Source organism: Agelaius phoeniceus, chromosome 21 (assembly GCF_051311805.1).
Source record: "Agelaius phoeniceus isolate bAgePho1 chromosome 21, bAgePho1.hap1, whole genome shotgun sequence".
NCBI lineage: Eukaryota > Metazoa > Chordata > Aves > Passeriformes > Icteridae > Agelaius > Agelaius phoeniceus.
The window spans coordinates 1,528,921-1,555,613 of record NC_135285.1 but is presented as its reverse complement, the minus strand read 5'-3'; the positions used below and the strand labels follow the sequence as shown (position 1 = coordinate 1,555,613).

The 26,693-nt window shown below is 54.8% G+C and overlaps 1 protein-coding gene across 3 annotated transcripts; it reads left to right on the top strand.

The window, feature by feature from the left end:
- Positions 1 to 60: 60 nt before the first annotated feature.
- Positions 61 to 26,693, top strand: LRSAM1 (leucine rich repeat and sterile alpha motif containing 1). 3 transcript variants are annotated; one of them, XM_054646247.2, is made up of 26 exons: positions 61 to 142; positions 325 to 514; positions 3,688 to 3,858; positions 5,605 to 5,661; positions 7,280 to 7,324; positions 7,797 to 7,874; positions 8,663 to 8,731; positions 9,307 to 9,391; positions 10,637 to 10,758; positions 12,351 to 12,441; positions 13,307 to 13,437; positions 14,029 to 14,058; positions 14,647 to 14,769; positions 14,856 to 14,995; positions 15,510 to 15,554; positions 16,483 to 16,553; positions 17,339 to 17,438; positions 18,133 to 18,220; positions 18,833 to 18,907; positions 20,329 to 20,409; positions 22,511 to 22,606; positions 23,138 to 23,236; positions 24,286 to 24,417; positions 24,774 to 24,855; positions 25,020 to 25,168; positions 25,766 to 26,693. In XM_054646247.2, the coding sequence occupies exons 2-26, from the start codon at positions 512 to 514 to the stop codon at positions 25,889 to 25,891; spliced, it is 2,289 nt and encodes a 762-aa protein (XP_054502222.2). In that variant the 5' UTR covers positions 61 to 142; positions 325 to 511; the 3' UTR covers positions 25,892 to 26,693. The 3 variants fall into 3 exon arrangements, with proteins under 3 accessions (XP_054502222.2, XP_077045450.1, XP_077045451.1); XM_077189335.1 differs by lacking the exon at positions 20,329 to 20,409; XM_077189336.1 differs by lacking the exon at positions 325 to 514 and having other exon boundaries at positions 73 to 142.

Genomic DNA, 26,693 nt, shown 5'->3' with positions numbered 1-26,693 from the left:
GGCCGGGTGGGGCGGTCCTCCGGCCGCCAGGGGGCGCTCTGGGGCGGGGCGCTCTGGGGCGGGGCGCTCTGGGGCGGGGCGCTCTGGGCGGGGCCGCTGATCACGTGAGCCGGCGGTGAGGCGGCGATGGCGGCACCGAGCGGTGAGCGGGGCTGGGCCGGGCTGGGGGGACTCGCTGGGGGACACTGGGGCTGCGCCGGCCGGCACCGGGCACCGCGCCTCGGGGGTGCTCCTCGGAAGGGTCCGGAGCAGGCGGTGCCCGGAGCTGCGCGGTGTCCGCCGTGGAGCAAGCGCTGCCCTCGCTCACTCTCCTGCTCTCCTCAGGTGTCGGGCCGGTGCCCGAGGGCTGCGAGCCACAATCCCGGCTCAGTCCTTCATCCTTCCGAGGTTCTGGGCCTTCGGGCACGGAACGGCGCTGTTCTGGCTGAGGGAAGGGTGAAGAAGACGAGGATCTTGGAAGCTGTGTGAGCCTGGGAGGGGGAGCCGCAGAGAGAAGAAGAGAAGAATAGTGATGGTGAGGGAAAAGAAGGACTGAGAGGCAGAGCTGGACTGGTGAAAACGAGCGGAGATTTGTTCCAGGGCAGGCTCAGGCTGTGGCAGGGCTGGCAGCTCCAGCACAGAGAGCAAACGATGCAGGACAGTGAGCTCCAGAGCTGCAGTTCGGCTGCTGCCTCCTCTGGGCCTGTTCCAGGTCCTGCAGGGCTGGCTGGTGACACCCTGTCAGACAGCCAGAGCAGCCTGTGCCTGCCTGGTGACACCTCTGTCACAGCCAGAGCAGCCTGTGCCTGCCTGGTGACACCTCTGTCAGACAGCCAGAGCAGCCTGTGCCTGCCTGGTGACACCTCTGTGAGACAGCCAGAGCAGCCTGTGCCTGCCTGGTGACACCTCTGTGAGACAGCCAGAGCAGCCTGTGCCTGCCTGGTGACACCCCTGTCCCAGCCAGAGCAGCCTGTGCCTGCCTGGTGACACCCCTGTCACAGCCAGAGTAGCCTGTGCCTGCCTGGTGACACCCTGTCAGACAGCCAGAGCAGCCTGTGCCTGCCTGGTGACACCTCTGTCAGACAGCCAGAGCAGCCTGTGCCTGCCTGGTGACACCTCTGTCAGACAGGTAGAGCAGCCTGTGCCTGCCTGGTGACACCTCTGTCAGACAGGTAGAGCAGCCTGTGCCTGCCTGGTGACACCTCTGTCACACAGCCAGAGCAGCCTGTGCCTGCCTGGTGACACCTCTGTCACAACCAGAGCAGCCTGTGCCTGCCTGGTGACACCTCTGTCACAGCCAGAGCAGCCTGTGCCTGCCTGGTGACACCTCTGCCACAGCCAGAGCAGCCTGTGCCTGCCTGGTGACACCCCTGTCACACAGCCAGAGCAGCCTGTGCCTGCCTGGTGACACCTCTGCCACAGCCAGAGCAGCCTGTGCCTGCCTCGTGACACCTCTGTCCCCCAGGGCCAGCAGCATCTCCAGGAGCCACCCAGATGCTGGCTCAGTGCTGCCTCACTGTGCTCCCGAGTGTGTTTTCCCAGACTAAATAAAAATTCTTTTCTTTCCACACCCTCTCCTTGTCTTGTTACAGTGCCCAGATGGATTTATGGTGTCCAGAATTTTTTGAAAATTGGGGCTTCTCCCAGAGCTGTGTTGCTGTGTTTGAATTACATTTGTTAGTAAAATGAAATGTTTGGTTTTATTTTGCTGGCATCACCCCAACAGCTGCAGACTGGGAAACACCCAGAAAACATTCTGTGCCCTTCCTGAGAGTGTGTGTGGCTGCTCCTCAGGCAGAGCAGGGGGCAGGGGGATCAGGATTTGGTGTCCCTGGGTGCTCACTGCCTGCAGGGTGGGTGCTGGTCTGGGCACTTATAGGCAGTTTTTTCAGTAATTTAATAAATAAAAATTACATCAGGTAGTGGTCACATGCCAAGGGCCTTTTTCACTCCTGGCTGCTGAGTTTGATGTGTCTTCACTAAAGCAAATTTGCACTTTTGAGAGCTGTTCAATCCATGTAACAAATCCCTCTGATCCTTCATCTTGTGAGCCCTGATATGATTCTTTTCCTGTTCACTGTCTGCCCTTCATGTCTTTATCCATTTTCTTGGGTGAAAACTGAAGATTTCCCACTGTCCCCATGACCAGTGAGGTCTGGCTGGAATAGGGAAGGGTGAGGTGGGACTGGGGCATGCAGAAATGCTCAGCAGGGTTGAACATGGTCACCAATTCAAGGTTATCTTGTTGCAGGCACCTTTGCCTCCTGCTTTCTCATCTTGAAATCTCCTTTTGTTTGTGCCTCTGATGCCTTGCCCTTGGTTCTGCATTTCCCTGACAGTGAGCTTCCCTTCCTGCTCAATGCTTTGAGTTCTCCTGGGAGCTGGCTCTGAGCAGCCTTTCAGTCATCTGAACTGGTTAAAGAGGCAGAAATTGGGATGGCAGGGAAGGAGCCACAGAACTGCTGCAGATGAGTTTGGAGCTCCTGCTGTGGCCCATGGCTTGTCCCTGTGAGTGCTGTGACAGCAGGACAGTGACTCAGGATGTCTCTGCCTCCTTGTTCCTGCAGGGAAAGGAAGAGGGATGAATTATACTGAATTATTTTACTTTTACAGTGAGGGTTTATCTCTGTAAAGGTTTTACAGAGGTTTTGGCAGAGCTCTCCCTGCTCAGGGAACCTCTCTGGCTGGATGCTGTGAGGAGCTGCTCCCCAGGAGCCTTTGGGGCCAGTTTGCAGACACAGAGCTGGCAGAGCCCCAGCACTTGATGTGCAGCACTGAGCTCCACTGAGCCCTGAGCTCAGTGTAGCTGTGCCAGTAACTCCCCACTGGTGAAGCAGTGCCTCTTCTGTGCTGGTTTTTAATTGCTTGGGGATTTTGAGTGTTTAAAAAGTCACTGCAAGTGTTTAAAATGTTCTCCCTGTTCAGGGCTCGCTGTTGCCCCCCTGCTCTTCCCTAACTCCCAGCCTGACCTCCCAGCCAGATCCCTCTGGGAGCCCCTTTCAGCTGCAGCCCCAGCTCAGGCTCTTTGTGCTGTGCCCATTTGTGCCCCTGGTCCTCTGCAGCCACAATAAACTCCTTTTGCTCCTTGATGTCATTGCCCTCATCTCTTTTCCAGCATCCCCTCTGGTACCACCTCCTTACCAGCTGCTCTCCCCATTCCTTGTCCAGCCACAGCTTTCTGCCTTTCCCTCCAGATCTGCCAACAGCTCCTTTTCCTCCCCTGCTGGGTCAGAGCCCTGTCCTAGAGCTGCCTGGTGTCTGTTCCCCTCAGCCACTGCACTCCTGATTCCACCTTTTGGCATCTTCCTGCACCCAGCCTTTCCTCTCTTAGGTTCAACTTCTCTTCCCTCACACTTGAACCAACTGGAATCCTTGCTCTCAGCTCTTTGTTATTGTGCCAGAATTGACTTTGAGTTTCAATAATTTGGGTTTTATCCCTGCTACTTGATTTCTTGATACAGCTTTTTAATTTTTAATTCCTGGAGTGGACCTTGCATTTCTCTGATCCTCAGCAACCTTTCTGTGCCTATCCCAGGGGTGACCCAGACAACCAACCCTTCTCACACCTCAGCAGGGCTTGAGTGCCTCATGTTTGTACTTCCCTGTGCTGGAACTGCCTGTGGCATCCAGCTAAACAAAGATTTTTATTTTTTTTTTTTCATGACTGACACAATTATTTTCTTTTTAATTTTTTCCCCAACTCATTAGATCCAAGTTGTGCAGCCCAGGCTCCCCAGCAAACACAGAGCCCAGGATCCCTCAGCCTTTCTCTGCAGTGACCATCTGTGCCCCTGGACAGGGCTGAAGATGCCTCTCTTCTCCAGGAAGAAGAAACCCAGCGAAGAAGCTCGGAAGCGCCTCGAGTACCAAATGTGCCTGGTAAGCACTGCCAGGGCATTTCTGTCCTCTGTGCCTGGTCCTTGGCTTACCAGATGTGCCTGGTAGGCACTGCCAGGGTATTTCTGTCCCCTGTGCCTGGTCAGCACTGCCAGGCTCATTTCTGTCCCCTGTGCCTGGTCAGCACTGCCAGGCTCATTTCTGTTCTCTGTACCTGGTCAGCACTGCCAGGCTCATTTCTGTTCTCTGTGCCTGGTCAGCACTGCCAGGGTATTTCTGTCCTGTGTGCCTGGTCAGCACTGCCAGGCTCATTTCTGTTCTCTATGTGTGGTCAGCAGTGCCAGGCTCATTTCTGTTCTCTGTGCCTGGTCAGCACCACTGCCAGGCTCATTTCTGTCCTGTGTGCCTGGTCAGCAGTGCCAGGCTCATTTCTGTTCTCTGTGCCTGGTCAGCACTGCCAGGCTCATTTCTGTCCCCTGTGCCTGGTCAGCACTGCCAGGCTCATTTCTGTCCTGTGTGCCTGGTCAGCAGTGCCAGGCTCATTTCTGTCCTGTGTGCCTGGTCAGCACTGCCAGGCTCATTTCTGTCCTGTGTGCCTGGTCAGCACTGCCAGGCTCATTTCTGTTCTCTGTGCCTGGTCAGCACTGCCAGGCTCATTTCTGTTCTCCATGCCTGATCCTGGCTCTGTGTGATTTGGTACCTCCCTGCATGACCAGTAACCACATTCCATGAGCAGTAATTGTGTTCCTGATCCCACTAAGGTAGCAGATTTCCTTCCTAATGCACCTCAGGGAATTTCTGCCCCCCTGTCTGCCTTTGCTTTCCCACCCTCACATCCCCTTGGTGCCCCTTCCATCCCTCTCTGTGTGGTTCCATGGGGCATCCCCCACCCCACCCCATGTCCTGCCAGCCTGCAGGTGGGACCCCAGCTCTCCTTTCTCCTCCATGCCCCTTTGCCCTCACAGATCTCCCAGTTTGCTTTTCCTTCCAGGGAACCTGTGCCTTCCATCACATCTGCCTTGCCTTGTGCCTCCCTTTTGCTTCCCATTATTCTGATCTTCCTGTCACTCTGAGGATTAACTCAATAGATGTTGCTGTTTGTTTTCCTGGAGTAGGATTTCACCAGGGTGCTCTGGCACAGGGAATCTCCTGGGGAAGGGATGAGGAGGGGCTGAGGGAGCTTGGCAGGGGCTCAGCCTGGAGCAGAGGAGGCTCAGGGGGCCCTTGTGGCTCTGCACAGCTCCTGACAGGAGGGGACAGCCAGGGGGGTCGGGCTGTGCTCCAGGGAACAGGGACAGGAGCAGAGGGAACAGCTCAGGCTGGGCCAGGGCAGGCTCAGGCTGGATATTGGGACTTTTTTTTCTTGAAAAGCTTTGTCAGACACTGCAACAGACTGCCCAGGACAGGGGTAGTGTCACCATCCCTGGAAGTGACCCAGAGATGTGTAGATGTGGCTTTGGGGACATGGGTGAGTGGTGTCTGTCCAGGTTCATTGCTGTAAGCAGCTGCATTGAATGGACTTGATTTGAACATGGAAAATACTTTGGAACAGAAGCACAGAACCCAGACTGGTTTGGATGGAAGGGACCTTAAAGCCCATCCCAGCCCAGTGTCACCCCTGCCATGAGCAGGGTCACCTTTCCCTGTCCCAGGCTGCTCCAAGCCCTGTCCAGCCTGGCCTGGGACACTGCCAGGGATGGGAGCCCACAAACTCTCTGGGCAAGATGCAGCAGAGGTGCTGGATTTCTGCATGGTCTGATTCTCTGCATGTGGTTGTTCCCTCTCCAGGCAAAAGAAGCTGGTGCTGATGACACCCTTGACATATCCAGATGTGAGCTCTCAGAGGTATGTCCTCTCCACCTTCCAGTCTTCACTCACACCTCTGATTCTCTGTCTGCTTCTTGGAAACAACTGTCAGATTTACTCTCATGCCTGTGAGCCTTGAGACAGAAATTGGTGCTGATCCACCTTTTCCTCTATCTCCACCTTTTCCTCTATCTCCACCTTTTCCTCTATCTCCTGAGTTCTGGGCAGGTTCTTCCCTGTTTTTTTGGGGTTTTTTTTTGGTTGTTGTTTTGTTTGTTTGGTTTGGTGTTTTTTTGTTTGGTTTGGTTGTCTTGTTTGTTTTGTTTTGGGTTTTTTGTTTGTTTGGTTGTTTTTTGGGGGTTTTTTTGGTTTTTTTTGGGAGTTTGCCTGTCCTGTCTCATGCTTCAACACCATTTCTGTCCTGGGAATCCTTTAGAAGGGCAGAGTGATCTCATACCCTCCACCTTGTTTGACCCTAGTTTGGGACCTCATGGCTTAATTTTGCTGGTTCTGAGGGAATTGGTTGCCAGAGGCTGAGTATTTCTGATCTTAGAGCTACACAGTCTGCCACCCATGGTTGTTTTTCTGTGTAAGTGAAAATCCCAGTCCTGCTTCCAAGTTCCTGGGTAAGGATGGAAGTCTCACCCCAGCTTGGCTTCTTTTATGGCAATCAGCTAAATGAGAAACAATCTTCTGGTGTATGGGCAGGCAGTGACAGAGTGCCAGGCACCCAGACACAGCTTTTCCTGCTGGCAGCCAGGCCAGCCTCAGGCAGAAACCCATTTCTATCTCACTTTTCACAAAATGTTGATCCTGAATACAGGATGGCCTTGCCAAGCAAAGTGTGGAGATGTGACACCATCCTGGAGAGGAGAGCTGCCTGCTGTGCAGTGTGAAATGGCTTTGCTGAGCCTTTGGGATGTTTTGTTCCCAGCTCAGGAGCCACCAGCAGCTCTGGGTGGCTTTGCAGGCTGTGTGGGACAGCCTGGGTGTGGCAGGGTGGCAGACAGAGGATCCACCCTGCCAGCCCCACTCAGGGCCACAGCTAATCTGGGATGCCCAGCAGCTCCTTTTGGACCATAAAACTGTCTTGCTGTTCATTTCCATTGTTGTTTCAATAAATGGAGTGAGACATCAGTTTGGTTTTACAGTTAACCATGGACAGCAGTCTGGCTGCTGCTGGTTCTGTGCTGCAGGGAAGGTCACAGTGCCCAGCTGTGCCTGGCAGGGGCTGGACTGGCACCTCCTTGGTCTGCCTGTCCCTGTCCTGGCACATCAGGGACACTCTGTCCTGCCTGGTGCTCACCTCTCTCTCTCAGCACACTGCAGAGTGCTCTGAGGTTGCCAAAGCACAGAATGCATTTGTGTGATGAGAAAGCTGAACCTTTGCCTGAGCTCATCTGCACAATGAATATTAAATCACACAAGGCTTGAACTCCTGCCTAAGCCTCAGCCTGTTCTGTGCCACTGTTGTGTCTTGGAGAGCCACTGGGAGCTGTTTAAATGGAAACTCCCTGGGAGATACTGGGCCCAAATCAGAGGGCAGTGATTTTTAGCATCACTTTTATTTCCAGTCAAGCTGTTCACACTTTACAGTTGGACAATGTAGAACTACTTAAAAGAGAAGTCTGACATGACTATTTTTTATTGTTTTTAGGTTCCTTATGGGGCCTTTGCAACTTGCAAGGTCTTGCAAAAAAAGGTAATGTTGTAATCAGAAATTGTTAAATTATTATTTAATAATTAATATTCTTAACTATTAATATGCTTAACTATTGTTGTCATGTTTGATATGACTGTGTGTGGTTGCTTTATGGTGGTCCAGAAGGAATTTTCTTGTCAGGAATTTGTCCACCTGTGTGATACTAATAGAGAGCATTTTGAGTCAGATCAATCCTGTCTGTGTTTTTTACAGTTAATTTCTGCCAGGAAAGAGCAGGGGGTTGTTCCTGTCTTAGCCCATCTAAGGGTATTTCTCAAATGAGGGGTTCTGGTTCTGGTTTAGATCTCATGTAAAGTTTGATTTCTCTGACAGTCCATTTCCTATTGCAATCTTTTATATGATACTGAATAAGATATTGAGTTTTTACACAGCCTCCCCAGTTCAATCCCAGCAAAAGTGCTTGTTCTGGTGTCTCTTGTGTTGATGTGACAATGGGGTTTTTCCTTCCCAGGTGCTGATTATTCATACCAATAATCTGACATCCTTAGTTCCAAAGTCCTGCAGCCTCCTGAGTCTCATAACTGTGAAGGTAATTGTGATTCTTAACAGTTCAACTGCAGCCATTTTCCTTGGGTTTGAGCTGCACTAAAACACAGCAGCCCAAGTAAATCCCTCCTGGCTGGCTCAGGGATCAGTCCCAGGTGTGACTCCTGCCTTTTCTGGGTTCAGCTGCAGGCTGGCAGACAGCAGTCACTGAGTGGGTTGTGTCACATCACCATCAGTCCCACAGCTCATTTATCCCCTTCAGAACCTCACAGTTTCCCCCTCAGCAGCCTCACTGGTGGTGGTGAGGCAGGGCTGGGTGTGTTGTGGGGTAGATCCATTTCTGCCCTGCTCTGGAGGGTCACTGGAATGGGAAGGAAACTGGTGATGGGTGTGACAGGGCTGTATCACCATGGTGCTGGGATTCCCCAAGAGGCAGAGTCATTTCAGCAGCTCCCCAGGAGGGAGGGAGGGCTCCAGGTTTAGTCCCACCCTCTCCCTGCACTGCTGTTGGAGCAGTTCAGCTTCCAAGAGCAGTTCAGATCATTGATCCTGCAGAAATTCCTGCTGCCAGCCTGCTTCCAAGGGGATGATTTATCCAGTTGGCTTCTCCAGTTTTGTGGGACAGCTCCCTCAGTGTCACTGCTCTCCCTTGTCTCTTGTTTGTTACTGATGCCTTAATTTCCAAAAGGCCTCCAAGAATTAAGTATCCATGTCTCCTGCAAAACTTGAGCTACTTTTCAAAGCCCCATTGTAAACAAAGTAATTTTCATTGTGAGATAATTCATGACTTTTGTTCCCAACCTTATTTGGTGGCATCATCTGCTTTTCCAGGTTCTGGATCTGCATGACAACCAGCTGGCCTCACTTCCTGCTGATATTGGTCAGCTGACAGCTCTTCAGGTAAAGATTTGCTGCTGCATCCCAGGTGTCTGTACAGGGCATGCAAGAATGGAGGAGAGGAGCAGGAGAAGAGCAGGAAAAGCCAGGCTTGGTTATGTTCTCCAGCTTGGTGCAGCCCAAGTGGCTCCCATGGCCATGCAGATGCTCTGAGCAAGCAGAGTCCTGCTGATCTCCCCAGACATTCAGGTTTTGCTGTTCTCCCTGGGGTGGTTATGTTGAGAACCCAGAGCAGTGTCTAAGGGCACACTCAGGGTCTCTCTCCTCAGGGGGCAGCTTTAGGTGAGAGCTGGAGTTGGGGAGGGCTGCCCTGGACACTCCAATTCCCAGTTCCTGCATCTGGACCCAGCACCAGATGTTGGTGGTGAGCAGAGTTTCTCACTGCCCCTGGTAGCTTGGCATGTCCTTTATCCAGGGCTGGTGGAAAATACATTTTTTTAACCCTGAAAGTGATACCTACAACCAATTTAACCAATTTCAAGTTGTACTCCTGGGCCTGAAAGTCCCAGCAGCATAGATGTGTAGTAGACATGAGACTTGGATTAATATTTTGAATATCTTTTCTGTTTATACCTTAGGTCCTAAACCTTGAAAGGAATCTTTTAAAAAGCCTTCCACAATCTATAGGAGACCTTGCACAGCTCCAGGTCCTCAATGTGAAAGGTATGGATGGGGATTGCTCTGGACAAAGCACATTTATTATCTGGTCATGGTGAGCTGCATTAACAATTATTCCTATCAATCAAGGCAAACACCATATGGTTTATTTACACTCAGGGTGCTGAGGAGGAACACAAGGAAGGTTTGAATTCAAATAGTTGGCAAGGCAGGAGAAATGATCTAAGCAGAAAATGTATCAGCCTCAAGCACTGCAGTAAAGCAAGCAGAGCACTCAGCCAGATAAACTGAATTACAGTTGTGTCCCCCAAGACCCAGAGCTGGCTCCTGTGTATCCCCACAGGTTTGCACAGCCCAAGCACAAAGGTTACACCTCTTTTCCAGACTTCTGGACATTGTCCAGCTATGCAGTGCCATAAATCTGGGAGAAAAAGGAGATTTAGTTATGTGGAGCTGTTGCTGAAACAGGGAAGGCAGTGGAGGGTGAGGAGCTTGGAAGGGCAGCTCAGATCATTGTCTGTCTGTCTGTCTGTCTGTCTGTCTGCAGCACCTGGGCTCTGAGCCCAGGGTGTGCAATCTCACCCTCAGGCCCCTTCCTTCCATCCCTGGGACTTAGGCCAAGGCAAGAACATCCCATGTTACAAATATTCTCCTGATAAACAGCTCAGCTCCAGCCTGCAGCAGTGACCTCAGCAGAGGAGGAGATCTGGATCCCAAATTGCCCTTGGTGGGCAGTGCCATCCTTTGAATCCCTGTGTGACCTGGCACAGCCCCATCCCTGGGGAAGTGAGCCATGTGTGTGGTTATGGATTGGTGCTGGAACAGATGAGCTTGGCTCCTGGTTTGGGAAGACTGGAAAAGGAGACTCAGGGCTGCCCTCATCACTCTCACAGCTCCTGAAAGGTGCCTGTGCTCAGCTGGGGCTGGGCTCTTTCTCCAGCAGCACTGACACAACCAGAGCACACAGCCTCGAGCTGTGCCAAGGGAAATTCAGGTTGGATAGCAGGAAAAAAGTTTTTTACAGAAGGAGTGATAAAGTTCTGGAATGGCTGCCCAGGGAGGTGGTGGAGTCCCCATCCCTGGGTGTGTTTAACAAAGCCTGGATGTGGCACTGGGTGTCAGGGTTGAGTTGAGGGGTTGGGGCTGGGTTGGACTCGATGGTCTTGAAGGTCTCTTCCAACCTGGTGATTCTGTGAATGGTGTGAATTTTGTGATTCTGTGAATGGTGTGGATTCTGTGATTCTGTCAATGGTGTGGTTCCATGTTTTAGCTGCCTTTCTGTCCCTGCAGGGAACCAGCTGAGGGCGCTGCCCGGGAGCGTGAGCGGCCTGCGGAGCCTGCGGGCTCTGGATGTCAGCGGCAATGAGCTGCAGGAGCTGCCCCGGGGGCTGGCCCACGCCCGCAGCCTGCAGGTACCAGCCTGGGGCAGCCCTTCCCTGCCTGCCTCCCTCAGCTGGAAATTAATCCAGCCCAGGAGGGGAATGTTTAGGGTCTGGGCAGGATGCTCTGCTGGGAATTGTAACAGGGCTGTTCACACTGGCTAAAATTACTTTTATGTACCTGCTCTGGTCTTTTCTGATAGTTTTTACCATTTAATCTGATCTTTTTGTCATTTAATCATGACTAAAGTGATGCCAGAGAGTGAACCCCTGGATTTTACTTGCCAGGGCTGTCTTTAAGAGCACAAATCATGCTTCTGTCACCCTGGCAGATCTCCAACTTGTTATCAGCTTTCATGTGTTTATGGTTCTCTGAAGTGCACATTCAGAATGGGAAAAGCAGTAAGATTTTTATGGATCTGTTGCCTTCTGGCTGCCAAACCTGTCAGTACTAAAGGGTGCAAGTGTGAGGCAACAGGGCTGCCTCAGACACCAGCAGGAAGGTGTGAATAAATGCTCTCCTGTCTCACACACAACATTTTGCTTCACTTCTCATGAGAACAGCCTGAGTTGAGGCATCTGTGCAGCTTTGCCCCCAGTGCTTGGTAAAGTGGTTCCTTTCTAGGCCTTCCTGCTGTGCCCTTCCCTACACAGGGCAGCATTGGGTCCTTTGGTGGCCACAGAAGGACAAAACAAGTGGCTCTTCCCCTCTTTTCTTTATGGGATTCCTCTCCATGCCCTGGTATCACCCCTGCTTCCATGCTGAACTCCTGACATGGAGTAGGGAATGTCTGAGCTGAGAGTGCTCTGACCTCTGGTACCTATGGGCAGCTCAGAAACTTCCAAAAAAGGGGCAGTGGAGTCACCTCTGAAAAGTGCCAGACACCCAGCAGGGATTCTGTGCAAACCCAGGGCACTGGGAATGTTTCTCTGTCTGCTCTGGGGTGCCCTGACCCCCAGGGCAGCACTGACTCTGACCCTCATTCATGGAGAAAGTTTCCCAGACTTCAAGATAGACTGCAATCCACAAAAGTGTGAAATAGATTATAGAGAGCAGTGCAGATATATCACTTGGTGAGAAATTTAGATTTTTGGATTTTTAGTATGTTGTGGATGGAAGCAAGATGGGGAGCACAGGGTGTTGTCCTGGGTTTATTCTTCATGCTGCTTTCTTCTTCTCCATGGGTTTGGGTGGCATTTGGTAATTGGGCAGGAAAGTCCCCATTGTGGGCTCTTTGGGATCAGTTATTGGGTTAAAAGGGGAAATAATCCAGGTGTCAGTTCTTAATTGGGTAGTTTAGTCTTAAAATACCTTGTAACAAGAGATTGTTGGCCATTTTGTGCCTTCTAATGAAAAGCTGCCCAACTCACAGTAAAGAGTCTGCTTTACTGATAAGAAATAATAAACACTTGAGTCCAAACACGAATTCCTGTCTCAAATGCCTTCAATCCAGACCCAGAAAACCCAATGACTGGCACTGCCACAGGATTCAATACAGCCTCACATTTATGTTAGGATTTAGGGTAACATGAAGTAAGATTCAGGGGAGCTGCAAGGAGAAAACTGCAGCTGGCCTCTGTCTGGACTCAGAATAACCTGGAGCTCTGTGTGTTCTGTTTTGGAGACGCTGACCCTGGATGCCTCTGCCATGACCTACCCACCCCCTGACATCTGCAGTGCAGGCACAGAGGCCATCCAGCAGTTCCTGTGCAGAGGTAAGCCAGGCTGTGCCCAGAGATGGCATTTCTGAAGGAAAGCATTGTGTGGGCCCTGCTTGGGGTGCTGGTGATGCCCTGCACACCTGGTAACCTGTCTGTGTTGGCAAACAGCACAGCAGGAAGGAGTCCTTCCCTGAGCCCTGCCCCACTGGAATGCAGAGTGGTTTGTTAACCATCAGAGTGGCTGGGTCAGGCTGCCTCAGTGGCCAGAAGAGGTCAGTGCACCTCCCGTGGTGATTTGGATTTTCTCCTGTGGGAGGATTAGGCATTGTCCAGCTCTCACTGCCTTGGGACAAGGAGAGACACTCAGCTCCCTGCTGCCCTCATTTTCCCTGAGGAAGGACCTGGGCCCTGCAGGTTGTTTGGAGAATGGTGAAAACAGATGGAGAACTCAAACTCACAGATAATATACTGGGAGTTTTGTAGCCACTGTGTTTAATACAGACAGGGAGTTTTTGGTGGAGGTTTTATGCAGGGCAAGTGCCTTGCCAGACATTGGGATATTCCCTGAAAAAACAGGACAGTCAGAACTTATTTTGGTCTGGGCAGTAACATCTGCAGCCAAGCCTGCACCCGTGTGCAGGGTGTGTTTCTGTCTGAGCAGATCCTTGTCCTGATGGGGATGGAGTGGCCCCACCTCCTCCCAGAGCTCCCTCATTTTTTTTGCCATCATTACTGATTTTTGCAATCATTAAATGGCAAAATGAGCCTCAGCTGGAAGGAGCCCTGCCAGGCACTCCCTGGTGTGTGGGCAGAGGGGGCACAGCTGGAAGCAGCCCCACACAGCAGCCAGCTCACAGCCACGGTGCCAAGGAGGTCTTTGAACCTCAAATGTTCTTATTTTGTGTCTGGTGCCTTGCAGAGTGTGGAATTGCATACTACCCTCCCTCACAGCACCTGCTCCCCACGCTGGAGAGCAATGGAGGAGGAACTTCAGTGGATGGGGTGGACAGGACAGTGGAGAAGTACCTGGAGGAGGAGAGTGAGTGGCAGGTGAGGCTCTCCTGTACCACAGGGTTTGGGATTTGTCTCTGTGCTCCACCAAAGCATCTCACAGCACTTGGCTCATCATCCCTCATCACCTCCCCCTCCATGGGTTTTGGGGATGGAGGGAGCTGCCTGGCACAGTGTGTGCAAGGGTGGCTCATCCTTCCTCAGCTGGGGCTGCTGTCACCATCTGACTCCTGGAAGGCACATCCCAAAGAACTGTCCCCATCCTTGAAAGCAGTGATGGAGCCAAGGGACAGGGGTGACAGGGGGACATGGAGTGTGCAGTGTGTTTTTTGGGGGGACAGCAAACTGCAGAAGAACCTTGTGCTTCCCAGCCAAGTGCTAGACATGTTCAGCCCTACCTGGGAAAGGGGAGGCTGGGCCAATAATTGTGGTAATTCCTGTGCTCTTTGGCAAGTGCAGAGTCACTGCCTTTGCCCCTGGAGAAGCCTGAGTGACTGGACTTGGGTCTTGTGTTGCTGTGCCTTTGGCTGATGTCTTCACTCAGTATGGGGAGGCTGCACTGTGGAATAATAATATCTACAAAAAAGTACTTCTGGGAATAAATGTCTGCTGATATTGCTTATTTTTCAGAACAAGTTCTTGGATTATGAGAAGAGGAAGGTAAGGATCAACTCCTGCAACTGCTTTGTCTGCAGCATGGGTCTGCTTCTGGTTTTTGTTTTCCATCTTTTTATTTTATTTCTCATTCCCCTCACCTGGCTGCACTTTTAGATTGTTCTTTTTGTTTCCCTGGGTCTCTGTCTTTTCCCCTGTGCAAGGCTCACTTTGAAACAGCCAGAAGCTCCTGCCTTGCTGTTCCCCCTTTGCCTTTGGCTCGAGCTGCTCAGAGCTGGCTGCTTCCTTCAGACAAGGGAGTCCTGTGCCACGTGGAGCTGAACCCAGCCTGCATTTTGGGCTTCCCTGCACGTGTTTATATTGGCTGGTATGGTATCAGTCAATGCCCAGGGAATTCAGCTCCATGACATGGAAGAGTTTGGAGATTGTTATGAAGGGAGCAGCAGCTTCTGCTTCCCAGTTTTTGGGTTCCTGAGGAGAGAACATTCCTCTCCCCTAGACAAGCCTCCTGTTTCTCATTAAGCTTCCCTTCTCTGCAAAGGACTCTTGTCCCTTGCTTTATCTTTTTGCCAGGATATGTTCTTGCTGGGGAAGGAGATTCCTGCCATTGATCTTTCTTCTGATTCCTCTCAGGAAAGAAAAACTCAGGAGAAGCTGGAGTTTGAGCGGCGCCTGAACATGGGGCAGCGAGAACAGGCCCTGCTGGTGCAGCAGCTCAACAGCCACAAGGATGGGATCCTGCAGACAGTGAGAGAGGTGGGTGTGCTGGGCAGGGCCCTTGCAGGGCACCCACTGCCTTCCCCAAGCCCACCACCTGCTCCTGCTTTCCCTGCTCTGGGCAGGAGCAGCAGAGGCTGGAGCAGGGGCTGTCGAAGCACCAGCGCTGTTTGGAGGAGGAGAGGCTGAAGCTGCTGCAGCAGCTGAAGGACACAGAGCAGGGCATTGCCAGCCGGATCCAGAAGCTGCTGGAGGACAACCAGAGGTGGGTCTTACTCTGATTTTTTTTGGTCATGTAGTTTTGGGCAGTTCATTTCATCCCTGAGTGTTTTGGACCTGGTCAGGATTGATGTCTGGAGCTGCCTTAGCTCCTGCACTACCAAAGACCCATTTCAAGCACATGGAATCTGCAGCTTATAAAAACTGTTTCACAGATGTGTGATGTTGGGATTTTGCAGTGCTATGGAAGAAATTTGAATTCCTCATGGAAGGTGCAAATTTGAGATGTTAAGGTGCCTCTGCCTGTGCCTACTGGGTGTCCATGTGAGCTGGTGCTGATGGGAGGTGCCCACCCTGCTGCTCTGCTGTGCATGACAGCAAAGCTGTTTTCTCTCAATGGGGGGATTGTTGGTGTTGTCCTGTGCAGGGCCTGGAGTTGGATGATCCTTGTGGGTCCCTTCCAAGTCAGGATTCTGTGACTCTGTGATTCTGCCCTCTGGGGGACCAGGATGTTCTACTCAGCTTGATGAAAACCTTTTGTTTTATCTTTTTTTTTAAAGGCAAAAACGAAGTTCAGACATTCTGAAATCCTTGGAGAATGAGAGGTGAGTCTCTGAAACAAACTTGTCTGGAAAAGGGGTAAGAAGCTGAGAAGAGGGTGGGAGCTTCCTTTCAGAGTCACAGTCTGAATCCACCCTAAGCCAGGTGAGGTTCCTCTCATACCTGCAGCTGGCTCTGGTCACTGTTGGAGGCAAGACACTGGACTCAGAGTGCTTGGTCCTACCCAGTCTGGCACAGCCAGTCACAGGGTGATTTTACCTCTTTTTCATCTCTGAATGGGCCTAAATAATGAGTTTGGAAACAAAACTCTGTATTCCAATATCCAAGCAAGGCAGTTATGAGGTGTTCCAGCAATGTATTCAGGCTGGGAGGAGCAGGTGGGAAGCAAATCTGCCATTGAGCCAACACTCTGAGCTAATTCTGCACCAAAAGTGATTGTCCCCAGCTCTGCCCTGCCTGTGAGCTGCCCCCTCCCTTCAGCCAGCTGTGCTGTGGCCCAGTAATCTGGGTGAACATCATCCAGTTGTTTGTCAGACTGTTCCCCAGCCACACCAGCTCCTGACCTGGTAAATGGTGGGGGGATTGTGCTGGAACAAGGACAGGGGTGGTGGGGAGGGAGGCCAGGCTGCTGCCTGCAGTGGCACTGCTCACTTGGGCTCAGGGCTCATCCAGCTCAGCAGAAAGGAGAGCCAGGGAAGGGTCTGGCAGTGTTTGGGGAGAGCATGTGCATGTTGTGTTGATGTTCTGTCTCTCAGAAAAATCAATTTCCCTGTCTAAAGCCACTGTCCCCGTGGTTTTGAGCAAATGTTGTCTCTAGAGGTTCTTCACCAAAAAATCACCAAGGCTTTGGTGTCTCTGATAAACCCAACTTTCCTGAGCAGGGTGAACCTGCCCAGCCTTGAGGCTCTGAGCTGGGTGGGTAGAGGAACAGGGATCTTTTGAAGGAGTGGCTGAAGTGTTGTTTGTTGGCAGAATCAGGATGGAACAGCTGATGGCAATAACCCAGGAGGAGACGGAGCAGCTGCGCAGGAGGGAGGTGGCCTGTGAGTCCAGCCAGGTCTTGAGGAGATGGGGTGAAGGGTCTGGGGCACCAGGAGCAGCTGAGGGGGCTCAGCCTGGAGAGGAAGAGGCTCTGAGGGGACTTTCTCACTCTCTACAACTCCCTGAATGAAACAAGGGTGTATCCAAATGGGGGTCAGGCTCTGCTCCCAGGGAACAAGGGACAAGAGAAGAGGAAACAGCCTCAAGTGCCCCCAGGACTGGCAGAGCCCAACTTCTCTCTGCTCTGGGACAGGGACAGGAGCCAGGGCACGGCTGGGGCTGGGCCAGGGCAGCTCAGGCTGAGCTCAGGGCAAGGTTCTTCCCCCAGAGGGTGCTGGCACTGCCCAGGCTCCCCAGGGAATGGGCACGGCCCCGAGGCTGCCAGAGCTCCAGGAGCCTTTGGGCAGCGCTGCCAGGGATGCCCAGGCTGGGGTTGCTGGGACAGGGGCTGGGCTGGGACAGGGGCTGGGCTGGGGGATCCTGGTGGGTCCCTTCCTACCTCCCAGGAGATTCTGTGATCTCAGGGTTGGTAAGCAGGGCCTGGGCCTCTCTTAGCCCTGAAGAGGTGCAGGCACAGGCAGGGTGGAGTTTGCTCAGCTCTTTTCCCAATAAAGAGCCACAGTTCTCAGGTGGGTGGGTGTGCTCTGGAATCAGTGGGAAAAGCAAGAGCAATGAGAAAGCAGCCACTGTTGTTTGCAGTGACTGCAGCAGCAGTGGGGGGTGAGTCCTGCTGTGCACACCCAGGCCAGGCAGGCACTGACAGCCCCTCTGTCCCCTCTGTCCCCAGCTGCCATGCAGCAGATGCTGGCTGAGACCTACAAGAACAAGCTCCTCCAAACGACCTCCGAGTCTCGCCGGCAGGACCTCGTCAGCCAGGCCTGCTCCAGGTGCAGGGGCTGTCTGGGGCTGGTGGTGCTGCTGTGAAATCCCTTTCTTTCAGCAGTGGAACTCCCTTAAGTACACCAGGAACCCCTGGAGCTGCTGGAATGCAGCAAGACAGCTGTAACAGCCCAGGACAGTGCAAGTTAAACTGTCAGACTGCCTTAAATGAACGGCCTTCTAACGACCACAATTTGCATGTTAATCACACTGTGGGGGAACTGTCACTTTTTTGCACTGTTTATTTTGCCTTATACATTCTGCTAAATATGGATAGAGTTAGACCAGTTGTTTTTCTGTTTTTTGAGGCATTTCAGTGCCAAATTGTAGCCCAGAGCTGCTCCCCTCACCTCCCAGGCTGCCTCGATGGTGCTGTGTGAGCATAAGGAGTACATGAGTGTTGCTGAGCATCCTGGCTCACTGTTTACAACAAGATGAGAAATTTTAATCTGGCAATATTTGGCACTGACCAAAACCAGCCTTATGAGCCTGTGACCTGCTCAACAGGGCCACAGGAGCCTGTGGTGCAGGTTTGGTTTGGGTGTAGGGAAGGAGGTGTTAAATTTGTGGCCTTCAGCTGTGCAGTGCCACTGCTGTTCCCCTGTTCAGTAAGAAATTCCTCCTCCTGCATTCCTCACTGACTGCTTTTCCTCTGAGTCCCAGACCCAGCATTAACCCCATGGCACATCCATCTCCTTGCAGCCTAGCTGAGATGGATCAGAAGTTCCAGCAGATCCTGGCTTGGCAGCAGCTGGATCAGAACAAAGCTGTCAGTCAGATCTTGCAGCAGGTAGGCAAAGGAGCACACTGGTCATGGGGGATGGAGGAGAGCAGGATCCAGAGTGGGTCACAGGAGCAGCAGGGGCTGGGCTGCATGCAGAAGTGATTTTATTTAACACTGCATGCTAAACTTTGGAAATATCTGCTATTCTGACAAACTAACTTGGGTGGTTGAAAAAAATTATTTTTTATCTAGCCAGCAAATTTTCAGAAAGGACAGAAGCAGGGACCATGAGAAACAAAACTGACATGGTGATTAAGAGGGGATTTTGGGACAGAAGTTCCTGTCAGGTTTCCCTGGGGGACTTGGGATAAGCATTTTCAGAGTTTGTTCTCAAAGTCTGGGCAGCTGTGCCCTGCAGCACAGCCTGGCTCCTCAGTGCTGCTGAAAAGGAGAGCTGGGGTCACACAGAGCATTCCAGATGAATGTTTGAATGACATCAATATTTCTCTGTGTGTCTCCAGGGTGGGCTTTACCTGTTGGGCTCTCAGCTGTGTTTCAGGACATTGCTGCTCAGAGCAAGCACCACTCAGGGTCTTGTTCCTGAGTCCCTGCAAGGCAGCAGCTTTTGAGCCCATCAGCAGCTGCACCTCACTAGGCAGGGTTTTGCCTGTCCCTCAGGTTGAGATGCAGAAAAGTGCCTTTGAAGCTCTCCAGGTGAAGAAGGATCTTATGCACAGACAGATCAGGAACCAGGTGAGTCAGCAACAGAGGAAAGAGAGACCAGCTCCTCAGCTCATCCTGCTGTTTGGTGAGACCCTGGGAGGAAGAACAAAGTGAGCACAGAGCAGGGTCTGAGGAGAGCTCTGGTGCTGCTGAGAGCTCTGGAGCAGAGAGTTGGACAGTGCTGGTTCCACTCCAGCTCTGAGGGAGGCAGTGTCAAAGCAGGTTTTGGATTCCTGGAGGTGGTGGCATTGCCACTCCTTCAGTCACCTGCACTGGCTCTGGGGGTGAGCTGCAGTTGCACCTCAGATTTCCTTCAGGCTGTGTACTTGGCAGGGCTGCTGCTTCCACATGAGCCCACTGCATCTCCATCCAGCACATCAGAGCTGCACCTTGAGCCATCAGTTCACCTTTTCTTTCCCATTCTCAGCCTGCCTTTCTGAGCTCCATTCCACAGAAGGTGCAGTGATGTAGTTGGGGGGAAGAGCAAGAGCTGGTGGAGAAAGTAGGGGTGGATGATGCAGGATGATGGGAAAGTGGCAGGGGGTGATGCAGGATGATGGGAAAGTGGCAGGGGGTGATACAGGAAGGTGGGGAGGCAGCAGTGGTGGAAGGAGGAAGGAGGGTTGCTGGTTTCTGACACAGTGCTCCAGAATCTTCCCTCTCCTGATTTGACACAAAAGAAAAGTCTCAGTTCAGGATTTGGTGGATAAACTTGAGGGCTTGGATATTTTGAGTGCCCCAGTGACCAAACTCTGCTGGAAGCCTGTGACAGGTCCCATCATTGCCTGACTTCTCCCTAAGGGCCCTGCATTTTGCTCCCTCTTGCTCTGTGAATAAAGGGAATTTGTTCCTTGATGCCAAGGCTGGACCTTGGACCCCTCCCACCCCGTGCTGCAGGGGCAGAGCCCTGGGGTCAGCAGGAGCAGCATGGCCTGGGGACAGGTGGTGGCCTGGCAGAGGGGTGAGCTGGGCTCTCATCTTGGCTTTGCTCTGGGACCTTGGACCTTCATCCTGGGCTTTACTGTGGGACCCTGGACCTTCACCTCTCTGTGTCTCAGTTACCCCACCTGAAAGAGCAGGTGTTGTTCTGGGATTGCTGCAGCACCTGGAGACCAGGGCACTGTCCCAGGAGTCTGAGGTTTGAGCTGGGAGGGCCTTGGCTCTGCATTCCAGAGTGGCTGCAAAAGGTTTGGGTGCACAAAGTGATTGCAGTGTGAGGCTCCAGACCTGAGCAGGAGTGTTCAGAGTAGAGAGACAGCTGGAGTGGGGGGACAGCTCCTCAGGTAAAAGAAGAGGGACCTTCAGCACACACATCACCAAAGGGCACAAGCAGCTCCCCCCAACCTCTGGGTGCTCTGCAGTGCTGCCCTTGCCAGTCAGACCTCATTTTAAAAGAGCATAAATCAAAGTCATTTTAAATGTCAGTAAAAAATGTTTCATCTTCTGTTTAGATTAAATTAATAGAAACAGAGTTATTGCAGCTGACACAGCTGGAGGTAAAGAGGCAAGAACTGGACACAGAGACACTGCAGGTACGTGGGGCTCTGGGGCTGCCCCCCACCCTCCCTGCTCTGGGATTGCTCCACCTGCTTCCCTTGCTCCTGGCACTTTCCAGATGGTTTTATGCTCAGTCAGGAGGTCCTTCTGCACAGGGCACACCAACCCCTGTGTGTCCTGGGAATGTGGGACATCACTGCTGCTCCTAAACATCCCCAGGCATTGTCAGCAGAGAGACAGAGGAGCCCTGATAGGGATGGGCAGTTCCAGGTGTGCTGGGTGGGGAAGGATTTTGAATCCGGTTGTTGGCTGTCCCAAAACCACCTGCCTGCTGTGCATTGCATGTCCTCTTGCATTGTGTTGTGTTTTGGTTTGGACATCATCAGCAGTCACACATTGAGGAATGCCAGGTTTAGCTTCAGCAGCTTGGCTTTAAATTTTATTTTGTCATGATTTGCATCAGTTCTTTTCTTCTGTGTGCCATGTGCCAGGTCAGGTCACCTGTTTAGTCAGCCCACAATCAGTGACAAACATGCAGGGCAGTCACAGAGCAGTGGGAAGTGCTGACCCCAGGCAGCAGTGCCTGTCCTGGATCCCTCAGGTGTCAGGGTTGCAGCTTTCAGGGTTTGGGCTGTGCTGCCTGGGCTCACTCAGCTCCTCTGTGTCACTCTGTGGTGTTGGAGGGCACAGGGTGGGACCACCCAGAGTTCCTGCAGGGCACACCAGGTGTGAGCACAGGAGCTGCAGGGCAGTGCAGGGAGCAGAGCTCTGCCCTGCAGCTTCAGCACCAGGAGCTGAGGAACGAGGCCTGAACACCTGGATCTGCCTGGATCCCCCTGCCCTTGGTGCTGTGCCCCCCAAAGGGTCCCTGCTGGGCTGGAGCAGCTCCTCCTGTCATCTGTTGTCCCTCTCCCTCCCTGGAGGTGCTGATGCTGCTCCTCTGTGGGGGCCTTGTCCCTGTGCAGGGTCCAAGTGCTGATCCCAGGCTGGACAGGCCTTGCAGCCCCCCTGGGACAGTGGAAAATGTCCCTGCCTGTGGTAAGGGGTGGGATGAGATGGGTTTTAAGGTCCCTTCCAACCAAACTAGTCTGGGATTCTGTGATCAATGAAGGTTTCCCCAAACTTCAGGGTGTAACAGAAACCTTGTCCCTCTGTCGTCCTTGTGGCTGATGGCCACTGGCCTCTGCTCAGATATGGGTGGGCTGGGACTGAAGCTGCAGAGGGGCCATGATGGGACATTCCTGAGCCACTTAACTCTGCACTGCCAGGGAGTGGCTGCAGGGATGCCTGGCCTTGCCCTGGTGTGCTTGGGGTGAGACCCCAGGGAAAGGAAGCATCCCAAAGGCAAGGGGACCTCACCTGTCCTGTTCACCTGCAGGACTCCAGACCTGCTTTCAGGTGGTCTTTTCTCAGTTGGACAGGGCTTGGAGCAACCTGGGACAGAGGGAGGTGTCCCTGCCCATGGCAGGGGTGGCACTGGATGGGCTTTAAGGTCCCTTCCAACCCAAACCAGTCTGGGATTCCATGATTCTAAGGAGGGTACCATGGATACTTTTGGCTGAGCTCCTGATGCAGTGAGGAGGAGCTGCTGCAGCCAGGGGGGGCTGAGGGAGCAGCTTCAGCTGGAGAGGATCTGAGCTGTGGGGCACAAGGGTTGCACAGCCACAGGGACTGCTGTGGGTCTGGCAGGGGCTTTGCTGGCAGCAGTGGGGCAGCAATGTGGGGCTGGGGCTGCTGTGGGGGCTGGGGCTGCTGTGGGGGCTGGGGCTGCTATGGGGGCTGGGGCTGCAGTGTGGGGCTGGGGCTGGGGCTGCAGGGTGGGGCTGGGGCTGCAGTGGGGCTGGGGCTCCAGTGTGGGGCTGTGGCTGCAGTGTGGGGCTGGGGCTGCAGTGTGGGGCTGGGGCTGTGGCTGCTATGGGGGCTGGGGCTGCAGTGGGCCTGTGGCTGCAGTGGGGCTGGGGCTCCAGGGTGGGGCTGGGGCTGCAGTGTGGGGCTGGGGCTGTGGCTGCTATGGGGGCTGTGGCTGCTATGGGGGCTGTGGCTGCAGTGGGGCTGGGGCTCCAGGGTGGGGCTGGGGCTGCAGTGGGGCTGGGGCTCCAGGGTGGGGCTGGGGCTGCCAGAGCTCTCCCATTGCAGGAGGCGGTCATGGAGCAGCGCCGGGCACTCGGTTGCCTCCTGCAGCAGCTGCTCAAGGAGAAGAAGCAAAGGGAGGAAGAACTGCAACAAATCCTGGTAATGAAGCCCCTCATGCAGTGCTGTGGGTTGGGAAGCATTGGGTTGGCTGCAGGGAGAGCCCATGGCTCGGTGTGGGAGTGAAGGGGAGCAGAGCAGGGCTGTGTTGGGTCCAGAAGCCAATTTAGCCCCAGGGAGTTGTAACATAAACCTGGGGGGCACAGCAGCACTGCCTGGGGCAGCATGGGCACCATCATCACCCCCAGTGACCCTGCTGGGAAGGGAGTGGGCAGCAGGGTGAGCACAGGGGATGGGAGTTGTGGTCTTGCAATCCTGAAGATCTGCAGACCCTCCTGAGCCTCAGGAGACCAGGCCACGTGTCCTGGGCCAAAGGGAGCAGGGAGATGCACAGCCCTGTGTGGGCTCAAAGTGGGGCCAGCCTGCAGAGCCAGAAATCCTGTCTGACCCTCATCACAGTGCTCTGGCTGGGCCCTGCAGTGCCCAGACTGGGGGTTCCCTCCTCACACCCATCCCTGAACCCCCCTGGCCATGCTCCTTCGGGCTGCTGAGTGAATTGAGTTTGTTTTTCAGCTGGAAATGGAGGCAAAGAGCGAAACCAAGCAGGAGAACTACTGGCTGATCCAGTACCAGCGCCTGCTGAACCAGAAGCCCCTCTCCCTGAAACTCCAGGTGCTGCTGCTGTTCCTGCTGCCACTGTGGCTTTGCTTTGCTCTGGGGGGAGCAAGGAGCCCCCTGAGCTAAGGCTGGGAGCAGGTCACAGAGCCCTCACACAGATCCAGTGCTGCCCACAGTGCTTTGAGCTCCCTCATTCCTGCCTGTGGAGGGGTTGAGCTGCCCAGGTCCCTGTGGTGCCAACACCTCAGCTGTTCCCAGCAGGAGCTGCTGTCCCAGCCCCAGACTGCTGGTCAGGAACAGAAAACTCTTGAGTACCTTCCAGGCAGGGCTTCTTGTTCCAGCTGAGCACCCAAAGGGCTCTGCTTGGCTCCCCAAATTCCCCTTCAAACATGACTGAGTGCAGCAACTCCTGCCCATTCCTGCCCCTGATAGTCTGAGCCAGAATTTTATGCAGGTCAAGTCCCCTCAAGGTGGGCACAAGGAGCTGATTTGAGCTCTGCCTGTGCTGCAGATTGGCCTGAGCTGGCAAAGCAGGGTCTGCTGCAGACATGGATTGCCAAGGGCATTGTTTCATGTGTGAGGGGAGCTCACTGAGGCTGCAGCTCCTCCCGAGGGGCAGCTCCCATCTCTGCTCTGGGCCAGGGACAGGAGCCAGGGCACGGCTGGGGCTGTGCCAGGGCAGCTCAGGCTGGAGCTCAGGGCAAGGTTCTTCCCCCAGAGGGTGCTGGCACTGCCCAGGCTCCCCAGGGAATGGGCACGGCCCCGAGGCTGCCAGAGCTCCAGGAGCCTTTGGGCAGCGCTGCCAGGGATGCCCAGGCTGGGGTTGCTGGGACAGGGGCTGGGCAGGGACAGGGGCTGGGCTGGGGGATCCCTGTGGGTCCCTTCCAGCTCAGGATATTCTGTGATTCCCAGACCTCAACAATTTGAACTGTGCCCATAAAACACCTGGGGCCAGAGCTGCTCCAGCTGTTGGGCTTCCAGGCTTTGGTGTGTTTGGGATGCAGCAGAGCTGGAGCAGGGCAGGCCAGGGATGAGCACAGCCCCAGCCCTGCTGCTGCCTGGCCCCAGGGGCACAGTCTGGGAGCTCATTTCATGTTTTTCAGGAGAAGGGTTTGGAGCAGCAGCTGGTGACCCTGCTGCTGGAGCTCTCTGCTGAGCAGTACGTGCCCATCTTCGCTCACCACCGAATATCCCTGGAAACACTCAGCACCATGAGTGCCAGTGACCTGGAGAAGGTACGAGACAGCAGAGCCACAGTGTGGGACAGCAGCAGCAGGGATTGTCCCTGTCCCTGCTCAGAATCCAGCTGTGCCTGGCTGGATGCTCTGCTGTGCCTGTGCTGCTCTACCTGTCCCTGTGGGCAGTGGCTTTCCCAGAGACCAGCAGGGTGAGCTGCAGCCTGGCTCCCTCTTCCAACATCCTCCAGGTGCTTTCTGTAGTAGAAACAGCACCAGGGAATTCCTGGTGCTTGGCAGAGGGGCTTTCCTTGGCATGGCCACGTCTTACCAGCAATGCCCAGGAGTTTTCAGTGTCCCCTGGGGACATCAGCCTGCTGTCCCTCTGGGGCCAACACGCTCCTCTTTCCCCACAGCTCGGTGTGACAGAGGCTGGTCTGCAGGACGCCATCCTCAGGCGGGCTCGGGAGATCCTGGCTGTGGCCACGACCATCCCAGGTACCCCCAGTTGTTTTCTGCCACGTTTTACCCTCCCAGCAGGTCCCTGAGCCCGGAGCAGGGAGCTCTGTGGGTCAGACACCGCCTGTGGGTGTGTGAGGAGGGCAGGAGGGCTGCGGGGCCGATGGGCAGCGCTCAGGGCACTCAGCTGGCTGCGCTTGCAGAGCTGCGGAGGGCAGAGGACAGCGAGGCCCCTGCGGGCCCCGAGCCCAGCGCTCCCCTGGAGGAGCCCCCGGGCCCCGCGGCCCCCACGGCCCCAGCGCTGCAGGGGGACGAGAGGAAGTCGGAGTGCGTTGTGTGCATGGAGCAGGAGGTGAGAGCCGGCACCGCCCGGGATGGAGCAGGGCGCGGAGGGAGGGCGGGATCCAGCGCAGCCCCAGCTCTGCCCGGCCCTGGCAGTGCCCGGGTGCTCATCCCGCCGGATCCGGGCACAGCCGGGCTGGGCATCGCAGCGGGGATGGGGAGAGACGGGCAGGGACGGACAGGGACGGACAGGGACGGACCGGGCTCCGTGCGGGCTTGGGCAGGACCTCGCTGAGCTCCCCCGCCGGCCCTGGGCAGCGCTCAGGGGCTGCTCAGCTCAGCTCAGCTCAGCTCAGCCCCGCCGTGTCCCGCCCTGTGTCCCATGGTGTCTGTCCTTCCCCATGTCCCATCACGTCCTTCCCGGTGTCCCATCGTGTCCTTCCCGGTGTCCCACCGTGTCCTGCCCCGTGTCCCATGGTGTCTGTCCTTCCCCGTGTCCCATCGTGTCCTTCCCCGTGTCCCATCGTGTCCTGCTCGGCACAGCCCTGCCCCCGCACACCCAGGGGGGACGGAGATCGGGGTGCGGGGCTCTGCCCCCCACGCTGAGCCCCCGCGGGTGCTCAGGGACAGCAGCACTCTCCGTGTCCCCTCTGTGTCTCTCGCCCAGCCCCAGATGATTTTCCTGCCCTGTGGCCACGTCTGCTGCTGCCAGGGCTGCTGCGAGCGGCTGTGCTCGTGTCCGCTGTGCCGCCAGGACATCGCGCAGCGCGTCCGCATCTTCCACAGCTCCTAGGCCGGCCCGGAGGCACCGGCCCCGCTCCGGGCTGTTCCCGCTGCCGCTCATGTCCCTCGAACAGCCCACGGCCGGCACTGCCCTCCCCGTGCCCGGCCCCGCGCTGGGAGCCCCCGCATCCCCCTCCCAGCTTCCCGGGGCTCCTTCAGTGAATCCCTTCCTGCTGCCCGCCCTGCGTCCCAGTGCCTGGGTGACAAACCGGGCGTAGCTGCGGCTCCTCCTCTCTGGCAGAGGTGTTTGCTGTCAGAAAGGCCCCGGGGGCTCACAGGGACACGGGGAGTGCTTCCAGCACGGAGGGAGGGGAATTTCCCGTGGGAGCATTCGGTCAGGACGTGCTGTTCTTGGTGTGCTCACACTGCCGTGCACCTCTGTCATGCCAAAGGTCTGGGGCTTCGCCTCTGGAGCCCCACAGGAGCTGTCTGGGTCTGCAGCCTCAGGCAGGCAGAGCCAGGAGCTCCCCAGCCCCCAGTTCCTGCTCCGGTGGGAGGGGAGAGAGCAACAGCCCCGGGACTGGAGGGATCTGCCCTGGCCCGGGGAGCCCGTGGGGGTCCCTCATCCTCAAAGCAGGCAGGCAGAAAATGCTGCTGCCAGTGAACAGCACTGGGGCAGGGCTGGGGCTGTACCCAGCTCAGGACCACGGTGCCTCTGCACTGGAGGGTGGGCACTGCTCCACTGTCATTGATTAGTAACAATTCCTGTCTGCCCTCGGCTCTTGACCCTGAAATATAGAAAAGCTGCCACGAGCCTTGTCCCACCACAGCCTTGCCCAGGAGCAGCCATTAAATGCAGCTGGTTTCTGCTG